At 37.0% G+C, this 11,395-nt stretch overlaps 1 protein-coding gene across 1 annotated transcript; it reads left to right on the plus strand.

Annotated features, from left to right (window-relative positions):
• Positions 1-4,573: 4,573 nt before the first annotated feature.
• Positions 4,574-11,342, plus strand: nucb2a (nucleobindin 2a). Its single transcript, XM_028015434.1, has 13 exons — positions 4,574-4,725; positions 5,082-5,222; positions 5,495-5,602; positions 5,781-5,913; positions 6,063-6,166; positions 7,056-7,241; positions 7,414-7,504; positions 7,628-7,686; positions 7,762-7,854; positions 8,428-8,517; positions 8,632-8,802; positions 9,378-9,438; positions 9,524-11,342. The coding sequence occupies exons 1-13, from the start codon at positions 4,702-4,704 to the stop codon at positions 9,742-9,744; spliced, it is 1,482 nt and encodes a 493-aa protein (XP_027871235.1). The 5' UTR covers positions 4,574-4,701; the 3' UTR covers positions 9,745-11,342.
• Positions 11,343-11,395: the final 53 nt, after the last annotated feature.

An 11,395-nucleotide genomic window follows, 5' to 3' on the forward strand; every position in this document is an offset into this window, starting at 1 on the left:
CATGAAAATAAACAGTTCCACAGTAGTTCTCTATTTTATTTATTTTGTGTATATATACTGTATATATTTGTCTTATATTTAGCTCCATACACATTCTGTTCAACTCCCCATCTTCTCTGTATTTGCTTAATAATATCATTTCCACATTACGATGCTACCACTGCCATGTTCCATCGCATGGACGCTGTACTGTAGTTGTTCGTTTTCCAGCACACATTGCATGTAAGCCAAAAGCCAGTTTGCTGTGTTCCCATCATGGCATGTAGAACACCGCAAACTGGGCTTTTTATGACTTTCTTGCAACAATCTTTGCATTTTCTATCAAGACCAAATTTATATGCACAACTAATGGTTGTCTTGCCAATAGATTCCCCCACATGAGCTGTGGATCTCTGCAGTTCCTCCTTCTTCTCTGATTAATGCTTTATTTACCTTTAGAAGAAACATTAGCACTCTGAAAATTCAGCTTCTTTGGTAATGGCCTTTTGTGGCTTCCCCTCCAATAATGACCGTCATTGACTTGTTCTAGACATCTGTGAAGTCAGCTGTCTTCCCTGAGAGTGTGTAGGCTACTAACCCAGACCGAGAGACCATTTACAGGCTCAGAAAATTAGGTGAGTTAAGTGGCTGATTAAGGACTCATAAATTTCCAGTATTTAACTTTTTCACAATATCATTGTTTTCTGAGATACTTACTTTTAGGCTTTCGCTACATGTAAGCCATAATCATCAAAATAAAACTATGGACCCAGTGTAACATACCACCTAAATATTTTATGTGCACGTTCAGAATACTTTAGTAAGAAAGCCGGCAAATCTAGATGTAGCATAAGGCCTTGTTGCCCATCATCTGCCAAAGTTGTGTGGAGTCAGAAGCATATCTGTGTTTAGTGAAACTATTTTCTCAAGTGTGTGTTCTTACAGCAGTTGTATGGAGGACTAATAATTTGCCTGCTTCAAACTGCCTTTGCTGCAGTCATGCCTTAAGGACAGAGGACTTGTCTGACCATGACACATTAAAATACTGCTTACACTGCATCAAACAGGCCTGCTCAATTTAGCACTTCTGTCAATAAATTGCACTTCAGGGCTGGGAAGCCAGTGTTCAATGTCAGGGTATAGTATCACAAGAGTTATTTTACTGAGCTTCAAGAGACAGGTGGCAAAGTGTTACATCATCATAAAAAAGCTCTTTTACTGGGAATAAATCATATATTTGAAATTAATAGATAATAGTTCCCGCTGGGTAATATCATTTCATTGCATCCTATTGATTTGTCAGTCACGGAAAGAGTTGAAACATTGTCTCATCTCTGGGTGTCATGGGTTTTCTGTAGAATGTTGATTCTATTAAACTTTGAGCGTCTTTTGATGGGAAAATGGGGTCAGAAAAGAGATCAACAACACTATAAATATTTGATTTATGATTCACTTTTACGTTGGCTTTGCTGAAATGCTACAGAGTGGTTTATGGCTCTGTTCCTCAAAGATAATGGGAGATTAAACATTTCTTTGTGTGCCTGAGAAATCAGCTCACTAGAGAGGTTGGGAGGCGTTATGTATTTTCCAGACCCTTAGTGCTATTTTATAGCGAATCCTAGTAACTGTTACAGTCATTTGCTATGAAAATACTGTATGAAAAATAAAACAAAATTTGACTTTGTATCATAGGTGTATCTGATGACTTGAAATTGGCTTCTGTCACTTTGAGAAGCTCCTACCCTTTTCAACAATCCTATTTCAGCATGTCATCACAACTATACTTCCCTATTTTGCCATTTACAATCACTGTTTTAGGAACGCTGGACTGAGAAGTAGTTTGTATGGTAAGTTCAGCAGACATGCAGTTCCACCAGGTGTCTGCTAATGGCTGCTGTTGTCCTCCCTATAATTGTGTCATAACACAAGATTTCTGTTTAATCATAAAATATACGTTTTTGTATTGATCTATTATAATATTCTATGTTTTTAGATTAATCACATTTGGGCTTACCATTAGCTGAAAATCATAATCAAATGAAACTGAAAAAAAACCCTGAAAAATATCACATTATGCTATTAATCTATAGAATACATGTATCAATTTTTGATGATATTGTAATTACTCTAATATATTCTTCATTTTAATTTATTTACCAGCTATAATCCCAGTTGCAAATACTGAGACATCCCAAACCATGCCACAGATGACAGGATACACATGTATATGCAATATAATTGTATAACCTACTTCTCAGTCATAACGTATAAGAAAGAGGGTAAATTATACATTGTGTTCCTAATATGACATGTCAAAGCAGCACCGCATAAGTGCAGCAGATTGGATGAGAAAACTTACTGCATTTTAGTGCTCTGTATGCAGTGCTCTGCATTGTTACAGTGGGTCAACCTAAAAACAGAAAAGCTTTGCATAAACTAAAAACTTTTTTAGTCTGAAGCTGAAATAATGAAATAATCAGCATTACATTTTTGCAACTGCAAAATTAGATGCCCATCCCTCAAGTTGTCTGCGACATGAAGGGTAGCAGCAGGACGGTTACACTGTATACTGCAGTGTAATCATGTCATTGCTGTACTCAGTTGCTGTTATTTGACCTTGTTATGATTTATCATCGTTTCACCGTACAGACCTTCATTTGGACATACTAATTTACTCATAGAAAATACATACACACACACACACACACTCACATGCAGTTGCTGCTCAGTCCAGTGCAGATCTGCAGTGGATTCTCTGCTGCTGAATCCTGCCTCTGGGCTGCCAGAGGTTCACAATGCAGCAAGGTGACTCAATGTTATTGTCTTCCCCTCAGAGAGTCTCTTCCCGCTGAATCACAGCTTAGTGGAGGTGCAGAGCAGAAAACAAAACAAAGATTTCTTTAATCTCACTTTGTAATGTTCTTCAGCTTGTTTGGTTTCTAATTCATCTGGCACAACCTTTCATCGAAAATCATTACCGTCTTCTCTGAGGTGCTCACGTTTAAAGTGTCCCTTAATGTCAACAGTGTAAGAAATGCTCCCCAAATGAGAGAGTTTTAAAGAGCATGTAAATTACCAGCACAAGTGCAATATTTTAACAGTAATCTTCCTTTTTTGGTCTGCAGCACATTTAATCAATATATAGCTGTTGATGAAAAAAGAAGAAGTGCTGATCAGCGTCATACTCTATAGAGCTTTCTCTCATTTTCAATTTGGTTATGATCTTAAGACATTGATTAATTACCTCCCAGCTCACTGAACTATTATACTGACATCTACAGGGCAGGAATATTACATTTAGTCATAAGCTCACTCATCCAGAGAGAAACTAGATTTATTATCTTGCTGTGCCTGCCAAGGCTCATAAATAGTAATTTTGGATTTCTTTTTTTTTTTTACATCAGCAGTCACAATTTTAGTAGAAATATAATATCTATAAAACTAAGTGCCAAGCTTTATCTGAGCTGTGCCAGTCATGCTGCTAGAAACTGTAGGGGAAGAGGAGACCATATTTTTTATTTGCCACAAAATCAACAAAACATGGCTTTAAATAGTTGTAGTAAGACTCTTAATTAAACAAACAGAAAAATAAAAAATTTTGTTTTGAAGAAAACGTTGTTCCTATTTCTAGCATATATGTCTTTAGAACAGCTTGAAGCATTAGAATTATAGAGTAGGATAAATTAAGCACAATTCCGCCCTCTTCTGGAGATACAGCATACTTGCATGCTAAGCTTTGCTAAATTCTTAAATATAGATATATTTATATATTAACTTGGGATGTGATCAACTGTATCAAAATCTGTTACAGACAATTAAAGACAGAATTTCTTAAAATAACACAGCATGATTACAAACTTTACCCAATTGGTTGCCAAGTTAAAGTATATAAATTCAAGTCAATGTAAAAAAACAAACATAATGTAGAACTTCATATCTTTACTTTCATTGGCCAGAGGAGAATAATTCAGCTGTGAGAAGTCTGCTCATCTGTAAGCAGAGCCACAAGGTTTCATGTCAGGTTTCCCCAAGAGGCCACTGAGCAGAACTACAGAGTTGGACTTGGACCCATTAATCACAGAGAGCTGATTCTTAAGCCGAGTGAAAGCTTGGACCGCATTGCAGTTTGTGGGATTCTGCACACAGAAGTTATTTTTGGAATAAGCAAAGCAAGTAATGCCGTTTTCAACACTCACACCTTGTAAATGACCTGGTGACACTAAAACCTGATTAGAAAACAACAACAATAATGCTAATAATAATTTAAAGCCACAAAGCTCCCCCATTTACACTGTTATTATGTTCAGTGATACAAATCCTGTCAGTTAATACACTACTATGAAAGAACATATTTTACTAAAATATGTTCAGTTAATATGAGTAACTGAAGTGGAAAAATACGTGTTTAAACCAAGTATAAAACGTTACTGAACATAATTATTGGAATTAGAACCACCATCATTTTATGTCAAAGAATAGTAAAACATAAAAAGTTAATTTTGCTTCCTGGATTTTTTTTTTTTTTCCCACTTGACGGAACGCCCACCTGTTCTGCCTTCATGTCGCCACGTACTGTTCCACGCAACGCAACCTGCTGTTCATTTCCACAGAAGTAGCCAATAAGGGTAATGCTAACTGCCGCACAACCTAGCATGCTGACTAGCCAGTTAGCCACGGACGCAGATCCAGCTGAGCGGTAGTAACGACAGGGCAGCAGAGCAGATGGTGGATAGGGTTCACATTAAAGTGAGTATTTAATGACATGACAGTGGTCCTTGTTAGTTAATCCAATAGCATTACTCTGAAGTCTCTTTGACACGTTTATTACTGTAAACCGTGAGGCTCGGACCATCAAGGCAACGTTAAACTAGTTCCTAATTTGTTTTTTAATGCCAAATTTGAAAGGGGCAGCTAAAGCTACCACCAACAGCTTCCTGTAGTTTATAATTAGCCACCAATATAAAGGCAAGCTTCGAAACATACTTACTAAAATGTACACACAGGGACAGGAGGATTTTAATTTGAATTGTGTAGTGCAAAGATTAAATCTGTGAATTAATTCAGGCTAATATTTTAATATGTGTGTTTATGTTTATGCCCAGATGTGCTGGAGCCCGGCTCTTCTCACCGGCTGGGTTCTGCTGCTGGTGCAGCTTCAGCACCTACAGGCTGTTCCCATCGGCATCGACAAGACAAAAGTAAAAGAGGCAGAGAAGAAGCCTGATGAGCCACCAGCCAGTGTGGTAAAAATTCACACGACTCACACACAACCAGCACCACCATGAAAACATAGACGTTAATTAATGTGTAATTATGTTGAAGCCATGGCAGAGCCCTCTTTTCTTGTAAATGTAAGCAAAACATAGTTAACAGTAGTTAGTTCACCCACTTTTTAAATAATCTGTTACTTTATGACACAAAGTAATATTAGAAAAGTAATGGGGCCCTGTGCAGTGAATATAATCGGTATTGGTTTGGTTAGAGATTTAACCGTCGACTTTGTTACATTTTACAGGACACTGGACTCCACTATGACCGCTATCTCAGGGAAGTCATTGATTTTCTTGAGAAAGATCAGCATTTCAGAGAAAAGCTGCACAATACAGACATGGAAGACATTAAGGTAGGCTGTGTCTCTCTTGCTTGGCTGTTATACTGTTATAATGCTTTGAAAATGCAATGTAACACCACCTAAGCACTTTGTTAAACTCATATTTAGAAGCAAAATTATCTATAATGTGTTAAGACATGCTTCCTCAGAGAAACATCTGTCCTTCCTGGTTTCCTTGATTTTTTCTTAGCAAGGCAAGCTGGCTCAAGAACTGGACTTTGTCAGCCATCATGTCAGAACAAAACTAGATGAATTGAAAAGGCAGGAAGTAAACCGACTGAGGACTCTGCTTAAAGCCAAGCATGATCTGGAAGGAGGAAATGGTAGGAGGTTCAGCAAAACTGTACATTACTTTTATGCTTTTACATTTTAAATTGAATGCTACATCCTTAAAATATTTATTCTTATTGTTGGGAAATGTGTTTATATTTTGTCTTGATTTTAAATATTGAAACATTTACCTTTTGAACAGACATAGCTGTGGACCACCAGGCTCTTCTCAAGCAGTTTGAGCATCTGAACCACATGAACCCACACACCTTTGAAGTTGAAGATCTGGATCGGCTCATTAAATCGGTAATATCTGCCCCTCTAATATTTTCTCACACATATAGAACATAAATCATACAGTACCATAATTTCCGAATTATGGAGTTGACTTGGATATACCCACCAACAAAATAAAATGACTAAATACATCCACTAACATTATAAACTTCCAGTGTTTCAAAAAATTTACATATAGGGCCTGCACTAGTCTGTTAGCTGCAGCAGGTGTCCAGTTGGTAAAATGAGATATTTACATGGAAAAACTTTTTTTTTACCTTTTAATGAAATGTATAAAGGTAATATACACAAATACATAAGGTAAATGATTTTTCCAAACAGTGCCTGTAATGTGGCTTCAGTAGCCTACCAGGAAAAGCCATAGATTGCCATCTTCCTTTTCCTTCTGTTCACTAAAACCATCTTCTTCAGAGTCAGAATTGAACAGCCTCACACACACTTTCGTTGTCACTCTTGAGTCAAATTACTGAAACTGTGAAAAACAACTCTCTTATCTGTGCATACCTGCTGCTTGTTAGTTTGCCCTACTGCCTGTGTCACATAACTCACCTTTACCTTATTTACCTTATCTAAAGATCCACCTTAGAGTAGATATCTTCAAAGTAAGTTGTTGCACAAAAACATTCTGTTTTTAATTATATATTTTGATTTGCAATCAGATACATCTAATTTTCAAGGTTTATTTTCAAATGTCAACATGCATACAAAGATGGCATGGTTGAAATATAATAAATTGTTCAGGAAATCTCAACAAGAAATACAAAATAGGAATACAAGTATTCGTTGTAGACTAGATGGCTAAACCACACATGTCACGGTCATTAACTGCTAAGGGAGCCTATGCTGCATTTAAAAAGTTACATTTTTAACCTCTCTAAATGTTTTCAAATGCTTACAGGCAACGAGTGATCTGGAAAACTTCGACAAAGAGAGGCATGAGGAGTTTAAGAGGTATGAGATGATGAAGGAGCACGACAGGCAGGAGCACCTGAAAACTCTGGATGAGGAGCAGAGAAAGAAAGAAGAGGACCACTATGAGGAGATGAAGAAGAAGCATGCGGATCACCCTAAAGTCAACCACCCAGTGAGTGGCATTGACCGGAGAAGCATAAAAAGCTAATAGCACGCTGCAATATTCTAGTTTTAAGATTTAAGCTTTACAATTAAAGTATGGTGTTCACACAGTTGATTAATTATTTTTCTGTCTGCAACATGGTTCTAAATAAACTGAGCTATGTTTTAATGTCATAATGTAGGGCAGCCAAAATCAACTAAAAGAGGTTTGGGAGGAAGCTGATGGATTAGACCCTGAGGACTTTGATCCAAAGACCTTTTTCAACCTGCATGGTAACCTTTCACCAGCAATCGCTTCGTAAAATAGGATTATCAGCCTTTCATTTAATGCTGTTTCTTTTTTTTAATCAAAGAAATTTGCATACATTTCTTTCATTTTATTCCCTTTAAATGCAGATACTAATGGAGATGGTTTCTTCGATGAACAAGAGCTTGAAGCATTGTTCACCAAGGAGGTAAAGCCACAGCATATAAAAATGTTACTTTTCAGTGACTGATTTAATACAATCTGTCTCACTGTATCATTTCAGCTGGAAAAAATCTATGACCCCACCAATGAAGAGGATGATATGGTGGAGATGGAAGAGGAGAGGCTGCGGATGAGAGAGCATGTTATGAACGAGGTCATCAATTTTATTTTAAAAGTTTTTTCTTCTTTTCTATGCTCATACTGGCTTAGACCCTCTTTCTTTCCAAACAGCTTTAATTCTTTGTGGCATAGATTCAGCAGGCTATTAAAAAAAAAACATAAAAGTAATTAATTGTAATTTAAAATAAAAAAGTTTTACATGATTACATTGACATTTCTCTAAGTTATTATCTAATGTTTTAGCAAGTCTTTGTGCGTTATAGTGTCGTTTCTGGTGCAGATGGAAGAGGCACCTGGTGTGATCCTCTGCTGTTGTATCCCATCTGCTTTAAGACCACACATGTCTCTTTTCACCGAGTTGCTGCCCTGTGATTGGCTGATTCACTGTTTGTGGCAACAACCAATTTAATGGCTGTACCTAATGAAGTGGCAGCATAACATTATGGAGCCCTATGATAAAGTTTGGGCTGCTTATATTAATGGGCAAAGTTAATTATGTCTACCTCTTTTTTGATGTCTGTGTGTTGATGTTCAACCCAATGCCATGAGCTTGTCGTTTGAAACGAGTCTGACCTGAAATTCTCACTGTTCTAACTTTCTGGTTTAGGTGGATTCCAACAAAGACAGGTTGGTGTCTTTAGATGAGTTTCTGGTTGCTACAAAGAAAAAGGAATTCCTGGAGCCAGATAGCTGGGAGGTAAGAAACAGCATGAGGCTGTCGCAATATTAAGCAGGTACTTATTCCTAAAATGATTAGCATAAACATACATGCATACCTGTTGAAATGATTTCCTACTGTATTTTTGGTCAGACTCTGGAGCAGAATCAGGCTTATACAGATGAGGAGATGAGAGAGTTCGAGGAGCATCTGGCTCAGCAAGAACAGGACCTCAATCAGAGGACTGTTGATCTTCAAAAACAGAGAGAGGAGCTGGAACGACAGCAGGAGCAGCTGAATGCACAGAAAGTTGAACTCCAGCAGGTAAGGACTGGATACAGAGTCTGAGAAAATCCCCTACACCTGGGTTCCATGTTCCATGTTGGTGAAAAAATGAGTTGCAATGAGGATGGTGGGATTTGTCATAGTTAGCAATTGCTACCAGTTTTAGCTAATTACCTGCTTGCTAACATACGCTAAGCTTGCTAACGAAATCATTCTTGAATGTAAATAATGACAAAGTAAAAACCTCTATGTTAAGGATATGATTAGCTATGTTTTGTTCAGAAGAACATGGATAAAGCTAGCTACCAATAAGTCTCTGGAATTGCTGCAACCTTATTAAAAACATACCCCAGAAAACTAACCATTTTAAAACAACAATTTCTGATAAAGAGAGGGTACAAATAGTTTCTTGCTGGTTACAATAGAGCATTCCAAATTGGATATTTCTGGAGTGCAATTATTACAGGAAAAGTTTGACCAATTTAAATAATCTTCCCTATGCCAATTTTTTTTATCATTATATCTTCATATGTTGTTTTTAACATTATTGTTACTAATAACAATATGCCTTCCAATTTCCAAATATTAGAAAGTCTAATCAAAACTCTTTCCAGGCTGTTGAACATATGGAACGACTGAAGTCAGAGAAAGTAGATCCTCCTCCAGACGTTCACGGTAAGTATTGATTGCACTTTTTTTGTTGTTGTTGTTGAAATGTCCTGCCTTGGCAGCGAATATAAAACTGTTTTTCATGTTGCAGTCGAAGGAAACGCCGTCCCTGAGGTCCATGCAGCTGACAACCAACTGCATCCTGATCAAGAAGCCCACCCGCCAGGACATCAGGAGACACCCCAACACCATCAGGACACGCCACAAGAGCATCACAATCAAGACTTACCTCAGCAAGGACAACCCCAGGCTCATCACGGTGAACTGCCAAACCAGCAGGATGTTGCACAAGGCCAGCATAACCTGGCATAACGGTGTCAAAACAAAACAAAAAAATCAACACCGGACTTTCGCTGTACTTAAACTCATACTTAGAGAGGGGCGATGTCCCTCGATCCTAAGACCACTTTAACAGGTACAACCAGCATTTAGGTTTTTACATACAAATGAAGATTGGCATATATCAGATCTGTTATCCCCGATACACATTTTATAGCAGCAATCTTCAGATTATATGAACAGAATTGAAAATGACCCACCAATGACCTGTATTGATAATTATTCTAGAGAAGTGCAAAGAAATAAGAATATTTACCATCCATATAGAGCAGTGTTTAAGTCTCTTCTGTGGCTTTGGCATGCAGTGGACTATACAGTCACAGTTGATTGAGGAGTTTCTTGGATTTGTGCAGTAACGGTTTTAAAGAGCTTTAAAATATAAAAATTCATTCTTGGCTTCTCTCTGTTGTTCTTGCATCGCCTTTTAGGCTACCCTCCCAACTTCTTTAGATAAAAAAAAAACATTTTTAAGATTTTCTACAGATAAGTTCAGGAAGAAAAACAAAAGAGCTGAAATCTGAACATATTCATTTCAAAAGCAAGTACATTTTAATGCATTGATCTGATTTGTGACAGATCTATCTAGAAAATATATATTTCTGTGAAGGGAAGATTGTCGTTAAAAGTTTACCTAAAATTTACTGCCCTAAACAATGTCACATAATGCTGGTCATCTTCAAGTCACCCTGCAGCTGCTGTTTGATTTCTTTTTTAGTAATGTTTTTGTTCAGTTAACTGTGCTAGAAATAAATGTAAGAGTGAGAGAACAACTTTAAAATCTTGCAAAATCTCCATTTGATTTATTGCTAAGTATGTTTTTGTTATTTGATCTGCTGCACTACCTGTGTCGCTGCTTCGATCAGTCTCACCTGGTTCTGCAGAGGCCTTTCAATTATCCACTAACTCAGTTCAGGTGTGTTGAAGCATGGAAGACCATCCAGGCAAAGTGCCCTTGAGCATCATGGAGGGAAACAGTTACTGCATGCTCCTGGAAAGATTTTTGTATTAAAAATTTATTAGTCGCATAGAATAAGAATAGTAACTATTTTGAATACAGCTGGTTATACTTAAATGTGTATGTACCATGTTTGTAAAATTGAACAATTGTTAATTTAAGAAAGATTTTAAGAAGTTTAGGTGTACAGGTTGTTTACCATAATTATGTGTTAATTTTAATGATATTGCAAACAGAAGGAATTAGTTTTGTCTGGAAGTGGAATTTTATTTGGTTTAAATTTACATATATAAACATTTTTTTTAAAGGCTGCTTGTTTGGCTAAGTTGGTGCGATATCCAGTCTGCTGTTTCATCAATTATACTTGGTTTTTCCCATTTGATGCTTCTTCTTTTTTGGAGAATGTTTAATTTAGCAATGATACATCTTATTGAGGTAAAGACAGATTTGTTACTTCATACTCCATCCTTGCTCATGATTTTTTTTTTGTCATGTTCTTTCAAATACTGCACAGAATATACAGGTCGGGTTTCTGAATGCCTGCTGCTCCATACAAGTCATGTGGCAATGCTACAGATTCAGCTCAAGATAATAAAACTGTTTACCTTTTATCATACTTGCTTGATAGTGACTCTTATTGTATAATACGGGACTTATTGCTGTGGAAAG

Source organism: Xiphophorus couchianus, chromosome 4 (genome assembly GCF_001444195.1).
Source record: "Xiphophorus couchianus chromosome 4, X_couchianus-1.0, whole genome shotgun sequence".
NCBI classification, from domain to species: Eukaryota; Metazoa; Chordata; class Actinopteri; order Cyprinodontiformes; family Poeciliidae; genus Xiphophorus; species Xiphophorus couchianus.